The 19,804-nt window shown below is 52.9% G+C and overlaps 1 protein-coding gene across 1 annotated transcript; it reads left to right on the top strand.

Annotated features, from left to right (window-relative positions):
* The first annotated feature begins 15,372 nt into the window (after positions 1-15,372).
* MIF (macrophage migration inhibitory factor) lies at positions 15,373-16,217 on the top strand. Its single transcript, XM_032397640.1, has 3 exons — positions 15,373-15,619; positions 15,777-15,949; positions 16,030-16,217. Exons 1-3 carry the CDS (start codon positions 15,512-15,514, stop codon positions 16,094-16,096), a joined length of 348 nt encoding a protein of 115 aa, XP_032253531.1. The 5' UTR covers positions 15,373-15,511; the 3' UTR covers positions 16,097-16,217.
* The last annotated feature ends 3,587 nt before the right edge of the window (positions 16,218-19,804 follow it).

Raw genomic sequence — 19,804 nt, 5'->3', positions numbered from 1 at the left:
GTTCCTCCGAGGCTGTCAGGAGGAGATGCTTGCAACCTGATCCTGTGTCTGTGTCTCCTCATTCGCCAACGCCGTCCTTTCCTACGAGAGACCCACCCCGGCTGGAGCTGGACTCCGGCAGAAACCAATAAAAACAATCACAAACTCAGGGAAATGCAGTGAGAGAAAAATACAGATTTGAAGTGTGTGCATACTAGGGAGCTTGACCTAGTTTGAGGAGGGTGGCCAGAAAAAAATTTTCTGAGGGCGCCTGGCTTGCTCCGTTGGTAGAGCACGTGACTCTTGATCTCCGGGTTGTAAGTTTGAGACCCATGTTGGGTATAGAGATTACTTAAAAATAAAATCTTGGGGCGCCTGGGTGGTTCAGCCAGTTAAGCGTCCGACTCTTGCCTTCAGCTCAGGTCATGATCTCAGGCTTGTGAGATCAAGCCCCACATCAGGCTCCACACTGGGCATGGAGCCTGCTTGGGATTCTCTCTCTCCCTCTGCCCCTCCCCAACCTCCACCTCTTAAAAAAAAAAAAAGTATACATTTGATGAATTTTGGCAGATGTATATGGCCATGAAACCACCGCCACAATCAAAGTAGAACATTCACATCACCCCAACAGGTCCCTCATGCCCCTCTGAAATCTGTAGGCCCCCCACCTGCTGCCCCAGGCACCCACTGACCTGCCATCTGCCACGATAGGTCACATTTACTTTTTTTCTTAGAGTTTGATATAATTTCATACTATATGTATGCATTTGTGTCTGCCTTTGCTCCAAATAAAGTTTTTGAGCTTCACGCATGTTGTCACATGTATTAGTATTAGTCCTTTGTGTTGCTGAGCAGTATTCCACTGTATGGATGTGTCATAATTTGTTTACCATTTACCTGTTGATGGGCATTTTGGGCTGTTTCTGAATCTTGGCCGTTATGAATAAAACTGCGATAAACATTCCTGCACAAGTTGTTGTGTAGACAAATGTTTTCATTTCTTTTGGGTAAATGAATTGCTGAGTTTAATAGCAAATGTATGTTTAGGGGTGCCTAGCTGGCTCAGTCAGTAGAGTGTGTGACTCTTGATCGTGTGTGACTCTTGATCTCTGGGTCATGAGTTTAAGATTTTCTTTTTTTTTTTTTTTTTTTATTTGAGAGAGGGAATGAGATAGAGAGAACATGAGAGGGGGAGGGTCAGAGGGAGAAGCAGACTGCCCACTGAGCAGGGAGCCTGATGCGGGACTCGATCCCGGGACTCCAGGATCATGACCTGAGCCGAAGGCAGACACTCAACCAACTGAGCCACCCAGGTGCCCCTCTGGGTCATGAGTTTAAACCCCATGTTGGTAGTAGAGATTACTTAAAGCTTTAAAAAATAAATAAATAAATAAATAAATAAATAAATAAATAAATAAAAGCTTTAAGGGCGACCCTCACTGGTCCCCTCCCTCTTTGGGAGCTTTGTACTCTATCGGTTAATAAACTTTACTATCGCTCAATAAACCTTGCTTTGCTGCCCACCAAAAAATGAATGAATGAATGAATGAATGAATTAAATAATTAAATAAAGCTTTAAAAAATAGTGAATATATGTCTAGCTATAGAAGAAAAACAAACAAAACAAAACTATAGAAGAAACTTTTCCAAAATGATTATACTGTTTTATTTTTTTTTAAGATTTTATTTATGTGAGAGAGAGAGAGCATGAGAAGGGGGAGGGTCACAGGGAGAAGCAGACTCCCTGCTGAGCAGGGAACCTGATCCCAGGACTCCGGGACCGTGACTAGAGCTGAAGGCAGACGCCCAACCGACTGAGCCACCCAGGCGTCCCTGATTATACTGTTTTAAGTGCCCACTAGCAACATATGAGAGTTGTGGATGCTGTAGAGCTTCATCAGCACTTCGTATTGTCCATCTTTTTAATTTAGCCATGCTGCAGGCTCTACAATGGCATATCATTGTGACTTAATGGTGGCATTTTCCTGATGACTAATCACCATAATGCTCATCATAATAAAGTTGAGTATCTTTTCATGTGCTCAACATGGCCATTCATGTGTCTTTTGTGAAGAATCTGTTCAAATCTTTGGTCCACTATTTTTTTAAAGAAGTTAAAATTTGGGGCGCCTGGGTGGCTCAGTCAGTTAAGCATCTGACTCTTGGTTGCAGCTCAGGTTGTGATCTCGGAGTCATGGGATCGAGCCCCTCATGGGGCACCAGGCTCAGTTCAGAGTCTGCTTGAGATGCTCTCTGCCCCTCCACACCTCAAATGAATAAATAAATGTTTTTTAAAAAGAAGTTAGAATTTATCAAAACTTACGCACACAACTTAGCAGGCAGACCTACCTTTGGACTTCCAACTGGGAATGTCAAGTATAGCACTAAATGCTTTGGTTTTCTGACTCTTCATCTATAAAATGAGGCCTGCTAGGAGGATTGAGACTGCTGTACGTGTATATGAGCATTGACACGATGGGATTAACCGGGGAGGATCTCCTTCCTGGAAATGGTCATTCTGCAGGTCTGTCTGCGGAGGGCTTTCTGGAAGTCCTTGGGCAAGTGTGTGTGTGTTCCTGGCTGAGAGCTGCCATGAGTGGCCTGTGTCCTGCCACATGGCTCCCGTGGGGGCTTCCAGGCCCTGTGCCCACAGACACCCCTGCTTTAAGGATGCTTGAGACGCACAGAGCACTGTAGCGGGGCAGGAGGTGGTCTGGTCAGGCTGGGGAGGGAGAGAGATGCCAGAGGGCCACACCTGACTTTGTCCTGCCGAGGAGACAAGTCGGGGCCATGAGGAGCCCTGCAGTGGGTTGACTATAACCCTATAAGTGATTGTCTAAGCCAGGGCACTGGTGAGTGGAGGGGTGATCTTGGTAACCCCAGTGGGGTAGCAGGTGTGAGTAGGGCTGTCCTGCCCCCTTTCAGAAAAAGAACAGAAAAACAACTGATGGGGCACCTGGGTGGCTCAGTCGTTAAGCATCTGCCTTCGGCTCAGGTCATGATCCCGGGGTCCTGGGATCGAGCCCCGCATCGGGCTCCCTGCTCGCCGGGAAGCCTGCTTCTCCCTCTCCCTCTGCTGCTCCCGCTGCTTGTGTTTCTGCTCTTGCTATCTCTCTCTGTCAAATAAATAAATAAAATCTTTTTAAAAAAATAAATGAATGAATAAATCTTAAAAAAAAAACAATTTATGCACGTAAATACTTAAAGACCATACGTGGCACCATTTGCAGTTGAGAGAAGTGTGAGCAAACATAAAGGTGCAATACTAAATCGTAACTGCATAAAATAAACTGTAGTACATACTGTATCACCGTAATTTAAAAAACTAAAAACTAAATAAAAAGAACACAACTGGGATGCTTGGGTGGCTCAGTCGGTTAAACATCTTCTTTTGGCTCAGGTCATGATCCCAGGGTCCTGGGTTCGAGCTCCGCATCGGGCTCCCTGCTCAGCGGGGAGTCTGCTTCTCCCTCTGCCTTCTGCTCCCCCTGCTTGTGCGCTCACTCTCTCTTGACAAATAAGTAAGTAAGTAAGTAAATAAATAAATAAAATCTTGTAAAAAAAGAGATTTTATTTTTAAGTAATCTCTACACCCAGCGTGGGGCTTGAACTCACAATCCCGAGATCAAGAGTTGCACGCTCCACCGACTGAGCCAGCCAGGCGCCCCTCTTCTGATAACTTTAATGCGCGTGGGCTGACCACAATGCCAGGATTTTTGAAGAAACGGCAGGTTGAGTTCCCATTTGACATTGTTCTTCCTCCCCACCTCCAGGTGACAGCTTCTCAGAAATTCCCTGTCAGCTCACCCGCCCTGCTCTGGATCTTAAGTTTCCTTCTTGTCTCGGCAGTCTCCTCCTCACCGGTTTCTCCGTTGCACGGGATGCCTATACAGCCAGACCTTGAGGCAGTAGTGGATTCCGGCCCAAAGATTTCTTCCCCGAGACCAGGTCACCCCAGACTCCAAGTCCTTCCAGCGACTGCGTGAGGAGGAGCTCCAGGTTGCCTTCGGGCCCGTCTCTACCTCTACCAGCCGCAACTTCTGGCGCTGGCCAGCCACCAGTGCTCCCCGACGCCAGCGCCCTGATTGCGACAGAAGCTGAAGTCACACTCCGGGTGGTGGTGGGGCCCTGCCAGTGGCCGTCACAGCAGCCCCCCAACTGCTCCTCCCAGCAGGGCTCTCCCCGAGGCTGCCACCATGTTCACGGAGCAGAGGGAGAGCCTGTCCACTATTTTTTTTTTTAAGATTTTATTTTGGGGGGTGCCTGGGTGCGACCCACTCCTGATTTCAGCTCAGGTCATGATCTCAGGGTCATGGGATCGAGGCCTGCAACCAGCCAGGGAGTCTGCTTGGGATTCTCTCTTTCCCTCTCCCTCTCTGTCTGCCCCTCCCCACCCCTCTAAAATAAATAAATAAATCTTAAAAACGTTTTAAGAGATTTTATATTTCTCAGAGAAGTTTTCATTTCACAGCAAAATGGAGAGGAATATACAGAGATTTCCCATATACCTCCTACCCCCTCACATGCAGGGCCTCCTTTATTATCAACATCCCCCTACCAGAGTGGTCCATGTGTTACAATGCATGAACCTACATGGACGCATCATTAACATCCATAAGGCCATGCTGTACATTCTCTGGATTGGAAGACGTAGAGTGACATGCACCACCATAGTGATATATACAGAGTATTTTCACTGCCCTAAAAATCCTCTCTGCTCTGCCTAGTCATCCCTCCCTTCCCACTGATCCTTGGCAACCACTGAGTTTTTGCTGTCTTCATAATTTTACCTTTTGTAGAATGTTCTATAGTTGGAATCAAACAGTGTGTAGCCTTTTCAGATTGGCTTCTTCCACTTAGTAATATGCATTTAAGTTTCCTCCGTGTCTTTGCACAGCTTGCTAGCCCATTTCTTTTTAGCACTGAATAATATTCTGTTGTCTGGATATACGACAGTTTATTTATCCACTCACCCAGTGAAGGACATCTTGGTGGCTTCCAAGTTTGGGCAATAATCAATAAATTTGCTATACACATCCATGTGCAAGTTTTTGTGTCAACATACGTTTTCAACTCCTTTGGGTAAATACCAAGGAGCATGATTGCTGGATCATAGGGTAGGAGTATACTTTATTTTGTAGGAAACTGCCAAACTGTCTTCCAAAGTGTCTGTAGCATTTTGCATTCCCAGTGGCAATGAACAAGAGTTCCTGTTGCTTCACATCCTTTGTAGCATTTGGTGGTGTCAGTGTTCTGGATTTTGGCCATTTAACAGCTGCTCGTGATATCTCATTGTTGTTTTAATTTACATTTCTCTGATGACATATGATGTGGAGCTACTCTTCATATGCTTTTTTTTTTTTTAAGATTTTATTTATTTATTTGAGAGAGAGAAAGAGAAAGAGCACATGCGCGCACGAGGTGGGACAAGGCAGAGGGAGAAGCAGACTCCGCGCTGAGCAGGGAGCCCGATGTGGGGCTCGATCCCAGGACCCTGAGATCATGACCTGAGCCGAAAACCAGATTCTGTTGCTCCACCGACTGAGCCACCCAGGCGACCCTATCAGATATGTCTTTTGCAAATATTTCCTCCAAGTCTGTGGCTTGTTTTTTTTCATTCTCTTGACAGCGTCTTTCACAGGGCAGAAGTTCTTAGTTTTAAGGAAGTCCAGCTTCTTTCTTTTGTGGATCGTGCCTTTGGTGTCGTATCTAAAAAGGCATCACCAAACCCATGGTCGGTCACCTAGATATTCTCCTAGTGTTCACCATTTTTATTGGGTTATCTTATTATTTTTGAGTTGAGGACATCTTTCATACATTTTAGACGTCAGTATTTTGTCAGATATATGTAATGCCTATATTTTCTTGCAGTCTGTAACTTGCCTTTTTTATGTTCTTAATAGTGTCTTTTTAAGAGCAGAAATTTTTATTTTGCTAAATCCAATATATCAATTTTATCTTGTATGATTAATGCTTCTTGTGCCCCAAGACATCTTTGTCTATCTCAACATTGCAAAGATTTTCTCCTAAATGTTTGATGGTTTTAAATTTTACATGTATTTTTTTTTAAGATTTTATTTATTTATTTGACAGAGAGAGACACAGCGAGAGAGGGAACACAAGCAGGGGGAGTGGGAGAGGGAGAAGCAGGCTTTCCGTGGAGCAGGGAGCCCGATGCGGGGCTCGATCCCAGCACCCTGGGATCATGACCTGAGCCGAAGGCAGACGCTTAATCATCTGAGCCACTCAGGTGCCCCTACATGTATGTTGAGGATCAATTTTGAATTCATTTTTGTGTATGGTATGAGATAATTTTGTGATAGTGACCTCAGCCATCTTCCCAGGCCTGGGGATCCTGATGGGACAGGCCACACTTGGGCAACCAACACCAGCTGCATGGGGGCTTGGGGATACCAGTAAGTCTTTCTGTCCTCAAATGATTTTTTAAGTCCTGTGGCTTGAAGTCTCCTAGTTTGGGTTAAGGCTGTCATTAGCCTTCCCATCTGAGTGTGAATTGCCTGGTGAGGCTCCACAGGGCAGGGACGGTGGGGGGTGGGGGGGGGCTGATGGTGATGGAGAGATTGGGTGCAAGCCTCAGAGCCTTGTTTTCTCAAGACAGGAAGAGGCTGGGCCTAGGCCCCTGGAGAAATGGTGATGACACTGTGAGAGAGGAGAAACTCTGCCCCACTGGCTCTCTTTTGGGTGCCCTCCTGGGCTGACATCCTGATCTCGAGCTGGTTAGGAAGAAGCACAGGACAAAGCAGACCCTCTGCAGGCATGGAGCAAGGGAACGAGGGGTATAGGCAGGGTTCTATCAAGGATGCATCTGGCCTGGACTCTCCTCTGCCTCCCCAGGGAGCTCCTGGGTGACCTATGGGCCTGGGCCCTGCTCCCTGGGAGTGGTACTCCAGCTTGCCTCCCTGCCCCGCCTCCCTGAGAGCCCACGCTATGTCCTCCCTGACCGCAGAGACACCAAGGCCTGCCTGGTGGGTGAATCCCTGAATTGGGCCCCCAGACCATTCTTGATGGAGTGGTCCTACCAGCCGGCCCCTTCAAATCCCTGTCTGCTGGTGTCTGTCAGTCCCCACATCCCCCTGAAATGCTCTCCTACGCAGCCAAAGGCCCCCAGCTCTGACTCACCTGCCCGGACCCCAGATACAGTGTGGCTTCTCCCCTCCTCCAGAGCACCAGGTTGGCTCCCTCTCCCGGCCCACACCCACCACACTTCCTTGCTTGCTAGTTACCTGGATTTTTTTTTTTTAATTTTTTTTAAGACTTTATTTATTTATTTGTCAGAGAGAGAGAAGAGAGAGAGAGCAAGCACAAGCAGGAGGAGCTGCAGGCAGAGGGAGAGGGAGAAGCAGACTTCCCGTGGAGCAGGGAGCCCGATGCGGGGCTCGATCCCAGGACCCTGGGATCATGACCTGAGCTGAAGGCAGACGCTTAACCGACTGAGCCACCCAGGCGTCCCTAGTTACCTGGATTTTGAACCTCAGCTTCCCAGGGAGAGGCTGGGCCAGCAAACCTGGCTACCGGGCCCCGTGCACTGCTCACAAGGGTCAGGACCGCACGGCTTCCAAAGGGCTGCATCTGATTCTGTGTTCGCCCTCACCCACTCCTCTCCCGACCCTGACAATCGGTTCCCTCTTGATGGGACACAGGTGGTCCTCTCCATACCTCAGCTGAATCGTTTATTGATTTCATTGATTCCTTCAGTGTATCCATCTTCTCTTAGGACCCATTACATCCCAAGGTGTCCACCACTGTCCCTGTCCTCAGGCGGCACCAGGGTTGGGAGGAGCGGTGACACTCCCCTAGAAGAAAGTCAGTCTCACATGGGCGCCTGTATGGCTCAGATAGTTAAGCATCTGCCTTCGGCTCAGGTCATGATCCTGGGGTCCTGGGATCAAGCCCCACATCGGGCTCCCTGCTCCTTGGGGAGCCTGCTTCTTCCTCTGCCTCTCTCTCTCTCTGTCTCTCATGAATAAATAAATAAAATCTTTAAAAAAAATTTTATTTATTTGAGAGAGAGAGCACAAGCAAGGGGAGGAGCAGAGCTGAGCAGGGAGCCCAATGCGGGGGATCGATCCCAGGACCGTGGGACCTGAGCTGAAGGCAGACGCTTAACTGACTGAGCTGCCCAGGCGCCCCAGAAATAAGTACCTTTAATTTCCTTGTTTTACACAGGAGAAGGGAGGCATACGAAGGCCGTGGCTTGTCTAGGGTCCGAGGTCACACCACTAGGTGGCGGGCCAGGACTGCACCTGGGTGGTCTTGATGGGGTGGGGGGGGCACCACCCTGCTTCTGCTGCCTTGGCTGTTTGGCTCCCTGATCCCATTCTGTGGAGGAGGGCCAAAAGCCACCTGAGGGGGCCAGGGTGACACTGTGGATTAGTAGTGGAGCTCAGGCTTCAGCCAGCGCTAAGGGTGGGGCCAGGACCAGTGGCAGGGCGTGGAGGCCAAGGAGGCCACGCGGCCACAGCTCAGGCTCTGCAGAGGCAGGTGGGGAGGCAGCCCACAGCGTGGCCCTTCACCACAGAGCCTGCAGGAGGTCAGAGTCATGTGCCACGGGTTCCGTGGCTCCATTCTGTAGGCGGCAGGAAAGGAAGGTAAGGGACACCCAAAGAAGGACAAGGATACCGAAGGGGAGCCCAGGTCCCACAACCGAGGCTCTGGGAGTGGAGCAAAATTCCAGGGGCAGGTGCCAACTTTGCAGACACACACACACACACACTCACCCCCCCCCCACACACACACAGTTTTCTTTGGAGGCAGACCATGAAAATGCATCCACAGAGGCCCAGGGTGATGAGGCCTAGAGGGGGGGGTTTCCAGCTGGAGGTGTCAGGACGGCTTCCTGGGGGCCATGGCTGCTGCCGGATGGAGAGAGGAAAGCCCGGGACCGAGCAGAGGTGCAGGAGGGGAAGCCCAGCATCCATGGGGGAGAAGAGCTCTGAGATGAGGTGAGGGGCCCTGAAGGCCAGATAGAGAATTTATCCTGTAATCATAGGGTGCCAGACCCTCCAGTGGCCTCTTCCCACGACACTCCAATGACCAGTGGCCCCACACTCTCTGAGGTGCCCACTCCACCAAGGTGCAGACTTATGCTCCTTCTGGGAGGTGAGGATTTCCGAGAAGCCCAGGACACCACCTTTGTTGGCTGCTGTGAGCTCTCGAGGATGTGGGTCTGAGCCGGGCTGCACCACGGTCACCTCCAGTGTGGCAGTGTGGGCAGGCTTGTGCCCTGGGGGCTCCTGAAAAGCCTGGCCTCGGCTTTGAGGGGATCCCCTGAAGGTAGGAGCAGGTGGGGACAGGACTTGGGACACCATGGAAGGAAAGCACAGTCACCCTCTCTGTGCAGGCCCGCCACTGGGGTTCAGACCTTTTAGCTCATTTCCTGCTCCAGGACACTCGGTTACAATACAGTAAGTCCAGGTAGCATTTACTGAGCACCTACTGTAAGTCAGGGACTTTGCACTTGTCCTTTCAGCTCCGTTAGCCTTCACACAAGTCTATGGGAAAGGAATTACCACCCGAACGCCCCGCCCCCGCCCCGTTCTGGAACTGAGGCTCAGAGCGTTTAAGTGACTGCACCCAGATCACCTGCTCTGAACCATGTTTCAGGGTCCTGTGGGGGTTAGGTGGCCGTGACTGTGGGCTCCCCCACCACGCCTAGGCCCCTCCTTTGCAATGTGGTGGTCTCCTGGCAGACAGCCCTCTTTGCAATCCTGTACCTTTAGGTACACCATCACCCGTGGGGGTGATGACACCCCAGGTCTTTTTCCACTATGACTAGAAGGGGTGACAATTGTCTTTGCTTGTCTATGCTGCCAAGTTACCACATTCAATGAACAAGGGCACGGGGACGGTCGAGGGCTCAGGGCCGGCTCGGTTCTTGCCGTAGAGATGATGAGCCTTGCGTGACCGAGGGAGGGATGCTGAGGGAACCGAAGCTGGTGGGAGCCAATGGAAGAGTGGATTGCCCATGGACAGGGGCTGCCACGTGGGGGGAGGGGGGAGGCAGCAAGGGGAAGAGCAGGTGGCCCCCCAGTGGGGTACCAGCAGCCCTCTCTCCTCCCCAGACCCTCCTTCCAGCTCCATAACTCAGATCCTGTCCCTGAGATGTTCCCTGCTTTCAGGGTCTGCTGGGTGCTCACGTGGGCCATATCCCCCCTTATCCAGCTGGCCTTTCCCTTCTTTGGGAGGTTTTCTTCCGTCCCACTTCTGTGCCCAGCAGCTCTTACCCACTGGACAGTTCTAGGTAGTTTTCCTGCAAGCTTCTTTGCTGCAAGCATTTTGCCACATAATTGGCTGTGAGACAGTTTTGCTGTAAAAGATTAAAAAAAAAAATAATAACTGGCTGAGTTCTTTGGTTTCATCAACTGGTGGACAGTTTGGTTTCAATGCTCCATTGACACAGTCCTCCCGTTTGTATATTACATAAATCTTAGCCCTCATGATGGTCTATACGGTGGGGCAGAGTATTGAACCAACATTTCCCATAGAACTATGGAACGTCTATCAACGGATGTGTGACAATCCGCCAAAACCAAATAACAGTGTAGAAGCTTTTACAATGTAAAACAAAACCAAACAAAACCAACTAAAACTAAACTAAGACTAAAAATAAATAAATAAAAATAGAACTACCTTACGATCCAGTAATCACACTACTGGGTATTTACCCAAAAAATACAAAAACATTAATTCAAAGGGATACATGCACCCCTATGTTTATAACAACATTATCTACAATAGCCAAATTGTGAAAGCAGCCCAAGTGTCCTTCGACTGACAAATGGATAAAAATGTGGTATATATATACAATGGAATATTACTCGCCATCAAAAAGAATGAAATCTTGCCATTTGCAAGGATGTGGATAGAACTAGAGGGTATTATGCTAAGGGAAGTAAGTCAGTCAGACAAATACCATATGATTTCATTCATATGTGGAATGTAAGAAACAAATGAACAAATGGGGAAAAAAAGAGAGAAACCAAGAAACAGACTCCTAACCATAGAGAACAAACTGATGGTTACCAGAAGGGGAGGTAGGTGGGGGATGGGTGAAATAGGTGATGGGGATTAAGAAGTGCACTTGTGATGAGCAATGGGTGTTGTATGGAAGCATTGAATCGCTCTATTGATTCTAAAGAGAGAGATATCTGTTTCCAAACACTAGGATGCATATTTATTTATTTATTTATTTTTAATTTATTTGAGAGAGAGAATGAGAGAGAGACAGAGCACGAGAGGGGGGAAGGCCAAAGGGAGAAGCAGACTCCCCGCAGAGCGGGGAGCCGACTTGGGACTCGATCCCGGAACTCCAGGATCATGACCTGAGCTGAAGGCAGTCGCTTAACCAACTGAGCCACCCAGGCGCCCAACAGATATCTCTCTTAATGAAGGAAGAAAGTTTAGCAAAAAAAAGAAAAAAATGTGATACGAGATGAATAAAAATAAGACCAAAAAAATGCGTAATACTAGATTTTGAAAACAAGTGCATAGGTACAATCCACAAAACAAAACCAGTTATTTGCACAGAATCTCCACCCGTTTTATTTATTTTATTTTTTTATTTTAAAGATTTTATTTATTTATTTGACAGAGATGCAGCGAGAGAGGGAACACAAGCAGGGGGGAGTGGGGAGGGAGAAGCAGGCTTCCCACTGAGCAGGGAGCCCGATGCGGGGCTCGATTCCAGGACGCTGGGACCATGACCTGAGCCGAAGGCAGATGCTTAACTGACGGAGCCGCCCAGGTGCGCCCCCCACCCACCCATTTTAAATGTATTCAAATATTTTGCATTTCTCAGCAAAGTCTTGGTAATTTTGTTTTCCATGTTTCATTAGGTCCTTTTTGCTGAATGTCCCTCTTTTACGTTTCTTGATTTTATCTTTTATGGCAACACTGCCTTATGGCCAGTTATGTGGCTAAGATGTTTGCCACGAAAATGCTTGCAGCAAGGATGCTTGCAGTAAGAATGCCTGCCGTGCCACTGAACGTGGCCACTCAGGAAGGAAGCCCTCGGCAGCAGCCAGGACCTGCAGTGGGGCTGTGAATGACACAAACCCTGACCAGCAGTGCTTTGAGCAGAGAGGGGCTCCTTTTTCTACTGTGACTGAAAGGCAGCCGAAGGGGCTGGGCAGAGCTGTCAGAGCCCCGGGCTCCGCTGGGCTGCCACTTCCTGCTCCCTCGCCCCGGGGGTTTTTCCAGCTCAGTGTTGCCTGACATTTGCTGCGCACCTGGGGGTCATGTCCAAGGTCTGGGGTGGGGGCAGAGGGAAAGAGGCGCAACCCTGCCTCCATCAGCAAAGCAGCTGCTTCTCCACAAACCCCACACATTGCATGAGCTTCATGTGGCTATGCCTGGTTGCCAGGGGCAGCGAATGTTCTAACCAGACAGTCACTGTCAGTGAGGATGACTTCAGAGAGGATTCCAGGCAGGTCAGCCTGCCGACACCGTCCTGTGCACACGTCCTGCTGTTCAGCACATAATTATCGAGCCCCTATCGGGGCCAAGTGTATTACCTTTCTATTGCTCCTAGAACAAACGACCACAAACTTAGCAGCTTAAAACAACACAGATTTATTATCTCACAGTTTTTTTGAGTCAGAAGTCCATCATCAAGTGACCGGGTCTTCTGCTTAGGGTCTTGTATGGCTGAAGTCAAGATGTCTCTAAGTCAACTAGGGAAGAACCCACTTCCAAGTTCATTCAGGTCGTTAGCAGAATTCAGTTCCTTGTGGTCGTACCGCTGAGGCTCCTGGCCCCCTTATCTTCAGAACCAGTAATGGTACATTGAGTCCTTCTCCTGCTTTGAGTCCACTTCCCCTTCTGCCGCATCTCACCGAGTCTAGCTGGAGAAAATTCTCTGCTTTTAAGGGCTCATGTGATTACATTGGGCCCACCCAGATAATCCATGATGATCCCCCTATCTTAAGGTCTATAACTCTAATTACATCTGTGTAGTGCCTTTTGCCACGTAACGTAACATATTCACAGGTTCCAGGGATTAGAGCGTGGACATCTTTGGAGGCCCTCTGCCTACCACTGAGGCAACGAGCCAGGAGGTGGGCATACAGCAATGGCCGAAAAGAGACAGTCCCCTCTCTTATGGAGCTTAACCATCCAGCAAGGAAACACTAACTCACAAATGGAAATGTGGTGATGGCCTCGAAGGACAGGAGAGGTGCTGGGCACGTTACAGGACCACATTACAGCCTGAAGCTCTGGGGCTCTCCCAAGGAACTGAGGCAGGTGAGGGAAAGTGAATGCAAACCGCATTTCAGGACCAATGCGAGAGCCAAGAGCCAGGAGCATGGTACTGAAGGACAGTGCACAAGACTCAGGGAACAAGGGACGGTGCTGCTAGACGCGGGGCGGGGAACTGCTTACCCAGGGCATTGTGGCAGTACCACCTCCCGTATCAGTGGGGACTCTCATCAGTATTTAGGCCACGTGGTCCTCACAACACTCCTCTGTAAGGCAGACACTATCATCCTTAAATTACAGGTGGGGAAACTGAGTCTCAGACAGGTTAGTGAGGTGTCTAAGCTAGTAAGGGGTGGGACGGGGAATGAGATCACCTCCCCAGATGCCCTTCTAGAAAGATGGCACTGACTGCTACTGGGGAGGGTCAGAGTAAATGATAAATAGCTCGGAGGCTGTCTGGATCAGGGAAGACTGCCCTAGGCTACAGAAACAACCCGAAATTTGCAGTGGCTCACCTACAGGGGCATCGCCCGTGTTTGCTCGTTTGGATCCATCTCGGCACATTCCACCATCTCAGAGAACCAGGTGCTGGCTCTTGAATCTTCTGCCTGGAGTCACTCTTGTCCCTTCTGTTCACATTTCATTGGGCCAGGCAAGTCATATGGCCAGATCTGCTGCCAGGGGGGCAGAGAAATAGACTCTTCCCCCAGGAAGAGCAGTCCACCATGGTGTTATCAGAGTCCACGCTAGGCCAAAGGTGAAGCCAGCTAACTTAAACTAAGGTGGTGGTGGTGGGAGGGGCTGGGATCGGGGTGGGGGGGCAGAGAAGGGAGGTTAAGGGTGACAGTGGGGGAAGCACATTTCACTGGCAGGCCAACAGGTGTGGGAAGAAAAGTCACACACTTGGATTTGCACACAGGGGACAGGAAGTGCCGAATTGGCTACTGAATCGGAGGAGGGCCCCGGGCTGTAGACATGGCATGGAGTGCATCAGTCCATCAATGGTAAGCGAGCCCTGGGCACAAGGTGTGAGAGTGAGGAGGGAGGTAGCCTGGGGCCCAGCCGGAGGAAGCAACACTTGCAGGTTATTTGCACAACCGGGCCATGGGACCTACTTGATTGGATACTGGCTGGTCCCACAGGCACGAGTGTCCTTGCTGTATCACATGGCCACAGTCAAGGCCAGTGTGTGCTGTGCCCCCTTAACCAGACAGCACCTGCCAGATGCCAAGGAGAGCTCTGTGCCCCCTCCAGAACCCGAGAGAGATCTGCTCCCCAGCACAGCACCCTGACCAGCGGGGCTCCTCAGAGGGGGAGTGGGTGGCCGCTTAGCCACAGGCCCTTCTGCCCAGTGATGGCAAGGCCTGCAGGCATGGCCAGGGCCCCAATCCAGCCACTGCTCTCTCCTCTTCCTGCCGGGTCATGGCTATCTTCATTCACCCATTCGTTCATTCAGCCGATATTTAGTCTGTGTCTCTTGTATGCTTGGCACCCACTAGATGCCCCCTGAGCTTACCATTAGTGGAAGAGACAGAAAGAATTCTCTAAGGACTCTCAGGAAGGGCATCCCCACAGGACTTAACTAGGGTGACGCTTCCCTGAGGAGCTAAAGCTCGCAGAACTGCAGAGAAGTTGCTCAGGGGAGCAGGGGCTTGGGGGTGGGCTCTGCGACAGAGCTGCTGACCACCTCTGGCCTATGGAGCCCTGTCTAAGCCTCGGCGTCTCCCAGCATCCTCACTCACCTTAAAGAGCAAGGTGCAGGGAAGACACCTGGATAGTGACTCTGACTCTGACTCTACCTTGGATGCCCCCCTTCTGCCTGCAGCAAGGACTACCTCTCCCCATCTCTCTCTCTCTCTCACACACACACACACACACACACACACGCGGCCGAGTAAACATCAGTGACTAAAAAGGACTAACAAAGAAACGAAAGATAAGCAGATTTCTGGCCGCCACGGGGAGAACGGCTTTCAGAGGGTGCATGGGGCCGGGACGCCAACGCCCGAAGTCCCGCCGGGGGGGGGGGGGGGGGGGGGGGGGGCGGACTCCTCCGTCGGTGATGACGTCACCAGTCGGAAGGCTGCGGCCGCACAGGGGCGGAGCCTCTGCCTGCGGTGACGTCACCAGTCGGGAGAGACCCGCAGTCGCACGGAGGCGGGGCCTCCGCCGGCGGTGGCGTCACAGGAGGCGGGGCCGCGGCCGCCCTAGGGGGCGGCACCGCGCGGCGGTCACGTAGCTCAGGTTCTCGGGCTGCTGCCGGACGCGCGTCGGTTGGTTCCTGTGCACCAGTCCCCGCCGTTTCTCCGCCAGCATGCCGATGTTCGTGGTGAACACCAACGTCCCCCGCGCCTCCGTGCCGGACGGGCTCCTCTCCGAGCTCACTCAGCAGCTGGCGCAGGCCACCGGCAAGCCGGCCCAGGTTTGCCGGGAGCGAACGGGGAGAGGGGGTGCCGGCCGGACGAGGTGGTCCCGGGCTGCGGGGCGGGGGAGGCGACTCCGGGTTGAGGCTCTGGACGGGGAAGGGACGGGGTGGGGGGTTGTCCGGGGCCGCCTGACCGCACCCCGTCTCCCCACAGTACATCGCGGTGCACGTGGTCCCAGACCAGCTAATGGCCTTCGGCGGCTCAAATGAGCCGTGCGCGCTCTGCAGTCTGCACAGCATCGGCAAGATCGGAGGCGCGCAGAACCGCTCCTACAGCAAGCTGCTGTGCGGCCTCCTGGCCGAGCGCCTGCGCGTCAGCCCGGATAGGTGAGTGGGGCGGCGGGGGTCCCCGAGGGGCGGGTGGGGGGGCCCGCAACCCCCCTGAGCCTGGCGTCCACGCCCCGCAGGATCTACATCAACTACTACGACATGAACGCGGCCAACGTGGGCTGGAACGGCTCCACCTTCGCGTGAGGGCCACGCCTGCCCGACCCGCCTGCACCAGGCCCTGCCACCCGCAATATTGTGCCCGCTTCGCGCCCCCCCCCAGCGACCTCCACCTCCAAGTCGGGATAAATAAACGGTTTGGAGGCTGCATCTGCCTCGGGCTTCCTTGGCTTTCGGAGGAGTGGGTGCAGGGCTAGGACAGTGACCTGGGAACCGAGGCCGGGAGGGTTGCCCCCTTGGAATCTACTGTTACGGTCCTTTCTCCTAGTTTTGCCCCATCAGAGGCCCCAGCCTTGATTGGCATCCTGCCCGGGGCCACAGACCCAGGAATCAGACTCAGATCGGAGCCTTCCATTCAGCTTGCGGCTTTGGCCTCCCAGCGCAGGTTCCTGATTCCGCCCTTGGCGGGAACCCAGAGTCGAATCCATTCCCGCCCACAGGGGCAGGGCAACCACGTGGGCTCCGGCTGGCTGGCAGAGAGTGGGAGGTAGAGGTGGGGATCAGAATCCGATTGGCCTGAGGGGTTGGAGAGTCGGCCTGGTCTGGACCTTTCTCCCAGCCCCACCTTCCTCCATCTTCCAGATGGGCAAAGGGTACCCTGGGAGAGAAAGCCTTCCCCGCTGTGCCACAGGGTCAAACCCTGCTAGGCTGATGCCCTAGTTTCTTGACCTAGAAAGTCCCGTTGTTCTGGAACTTTGGGACAGTTTTCCAGTGGGGGTGGGGAAGTGCACAGGAGACAGGGTCCTTGGTTATACTGCCCTGTCTGCCCCGGAATCTGGGCTCTGGTCTCCTCAGGCACCCAGGTCGCCACTACAGCAGTTCCTGGAGACAACACGCGACCTGTAGTTTTGGTGCCATTCATGTTTACCGGACAGTGGCTCTGGAAAGCCTTCAGGTGTCAGTCAACCCTGCCATGGAAGGTCCTGGCCATGGGGGCACTGTCAACAACAGAATCAGTATCAAGGCACAATGTGCCTAGAGTCCAGCTGGTCCAAGGGCCCTCCAGCCAAGGGCAGGGGCTCCCCTATGGGGGTGACGGATAGGGCAGTGGGCAATTCTGCGCCCACACTTGGGCTGTAGGAGCCTCAGCTGCCTTGCCGCTTCCCAGAGCAGGTGCCTTTGCGCTAGAATGCCTCGGTGGCCTGCAGTGTGAGAGGCTCCATGCGCCCTGGCAGCAACTCCTTCCAGGTGAGCCCCAGCCACTAGCCCTGGGAATTCATGTGCCTGAAGCTGGCCCAGGTCAGCCAGGGAGGACCAGCTCAACCCTTCCTGCACTGCCTGGCCTGTGGGAGAAGTCAAGTTCATTTCACCTGCTTGCACAGGGAGGGGGCTCCTCTGGCCACATGAACCCCATTCCTGGGGTCTCGGGAGAGGTGGGGGCCTCACTTCTGGACTCCTGCTGGCTCTGCGCCTTTGGAACCCCTTGCTCTTTCTTGCTCAGCCTCTAGTAGGCCAGCTTAGCTTAGATGGAAGATGGGTTTTTAAAAACACTGAATTTAAGTGAATTTGCTTTCGAAAGCTGAGGGGCTTTGGGGGAAAGGGTTGCTGCCGGGGCAAGCCTTTGGAGGCTGTTACTGCCCTTCTGACATTGGGAGTGAGGAACAGGTCTGCCTTTTGAGCCACAGGCGGTGACAAGGGCCGCCTTGTGTGTGTGGAGAGGCCTGGGGCCGGCGGTGGCCACGGGCTCCTTCCTTGAGGTGGCTACCAGTGGTCTCGCCCCTACATCCCACCATCCCTGCACGAGTCCCCTCTGTGGCATCACTGTGCCCATCCCAGGCTTGAAGCAGAAGATGAGTCACACTTGTCCTCTGATTATGGCAACCTCAGAACAACCCAGGCCCCAGGGCTGTGGAGCCCAGTCAGCCGGCACTTCACACAGGGATCCACTCCCTCCCTCCCTCCTCTCCCATCACGGAATTTTTGGCAGTTTGTCCTCTGAGCTAGCCCATCCTCACTCACCAGCTTGCTAGTCAAGATGCCTAAGGACTGCTCTGCTTCTCAGTCTAGGTCTGGAGGTTGGGGGTGGGGGGTAGTCTCCCCTTCAGCCCCATGTCAACTCAGGCCTAGGTAGCAAGGATTTATTTCCAGAGAACAGTAGTAGTGATGGTTGGGGTCACGTTTCAAAAGAGGAAGGAAAGTCGGTTCAAGGGAATCTGGAAAGGTGTTTGCCCATCTTTGGGGGTGGAGATGGGATGCTCCTCTTCCACAAAGATCTCTGAGGGTCTTGCTCCAGCTCCCTCAGTGAAAGGGCTGGTGAGTTGGGGGTGGGGGGGATGGTGGCATGGCTCCAGCTAAAGCCAGAAGGTCTCCTGCCTGGCTTGTGAGCTGGGGCCTCCTTCATGGATCTGAGCACCTGCTGCTCCTACCCCAGCCCTGGCCTTTGTCACAAGCCCTCAGCTCCCATGTGACCCCCGCTCCCAACACAGAACCTTTTTCCTCTGCTGGCCGCGTGCCGGCCTGCCATTTGTGTCTGCCTCTCAGATCCTGCACCATCCCTGGTCAGGAGAGCGCAGGGGCACGGGTCTCCACGAGTATCGAGCCCAACTCCTTCATTTCACAGATGAGGACATTGACCCCAGCTGGCCTGGCCACCTCCCAGGACTCAGCCACACATTATCCCTAGTACTCCCAGTTAGGGCTCACCTCGTGGTCTCACATGAGCAATGGGGGTCTTCCAGGGCTGAAGGGGCAGACAAGACAGTCTGGGCTCCCGCTCCATTGGGGAAGGCCGAAGCCCACAACCAGGAGGGCTGAGCACAGCCTGCTGCCCCCACCCCACCCCCAAGAAACCGGGGAGTGTCAGGCTGAGGCCAGCTGGGGCATCAGGGCAGTGGCTCTTTGGAATCCATGGAAAAGGTGGGGCATCTGTGAGTCAGGAACCCCCTTGTTGGCCCTGCCCACCACGCTCCCCAGTCCCCTGGGACCGGCAATGCCCCTTACGCCGAGAAAGGCTACTGCTGCATCCCATTCAAGCCATATCCTGCCCCCCCTCCACCCAGTCGTGCCCTGGCCAGCCCCCTTTATTCCAAAGTGTGGGCTCGGGTGCCCATTGAGCAGCCTGTCCCTTCCTTGAACGCCAGTGACTGCCCCAGGGCATCCTTGGAAAAAGCTGCAGAAACTCATTTCCAAATAATACCTCAAAGTGAGGTGTGGAACAGATGGGGGGGCGGGGCGCAGACTGCCTCCTGCTCTCCATCAACCCTCCAGTGGTACCATGTCATCTGCCAATAAAAACCTGACTGTCCTCACAGCCACTGTTTTCGAGAGAAGGCCGGCCCTGACAGCCTCCGACCTCACCTTGCAGGTGCTGTTCCTTCTGCATGGAATGCCTGTCGCATCCGCCCACTTTGAGCCCCACGCCATGCCTTTCTGGAAGGAAGCCCTCCCTGAGGCCACCCAGTGCAGGATGACACCAAGGCCCCTCTGCTTCGGCCTAGGCCTTGTGAGCTGGGGTTTCTCTTCCTGTATCCCCCAGCAGCCTGTGCGCATGGCGAGGCGGTGGCCCCCGGCTCTGACTTCTGGGCCCATGCCGCAGGAGCCTCTCAGAGCTGGGCTGTTCTGGGGAGCCGGGCAACGCAGGCTTTCTCCCCGGCCTCCCATCCTGTCACCCCCACCCCCACCCCCACATGCCTTCATTGCAGACCCCCCACTGCTCCCTCCCCCAGCCTCAGGAGACCCCTGCCCTCAGGGCCACCTCCCCTCTATCCACCACTTTTGGGAGCCAGGGCTAGGGGA

Source organism: Phoca vitulina, unplaced genomic scaffold (assembly GCF_004348235.1).
Source record: "Phoca vitulina isolate PV1807 unplaced genomic scaffold, GSC_HSeal_1.0 scaffold100, whole genome shotgun sequence".
NCBI classification, from domain to species: domain Eukaryota; kingdom Metazoa; phylum Chordata; class Mammalia; order Carnivora; family Phocidae; genus Phoca; species Phoca vitulina.
The sequence above is the reverse complement of the archived record's forward strand: the minus strand, read 5'-3'. Positions and strand labels throughout refer to the sequence as shown.

What these genes read in the sequence shown, in the direction of transcription:
- MIF (XM_032397640.1), top strand. Translation starts at nt 15,512, where the DNA reads ATGCCGATGTTCGTGGTGAACACCAACGTCCCCCGCGCCTCCGTGCCG. An exon ending in CCACCGGCAAGCCGGCCCAG is followed by an intron (nt 15,620 to 15,776) that starts GTTTGCCGGGAG and finishes GTCTCCCCACAG; the next exon opens with TACATCGCGGTGCACGTGGT. An exon ending in CTGCGCGTCAGCCCGGATAG is followed by an intron (nt 15,950 to 16,029) that starts GTGAGTGGGGCG and finishes CACGCCCCGCAG; the next exon opens with GATCTACATCAACTACTACG.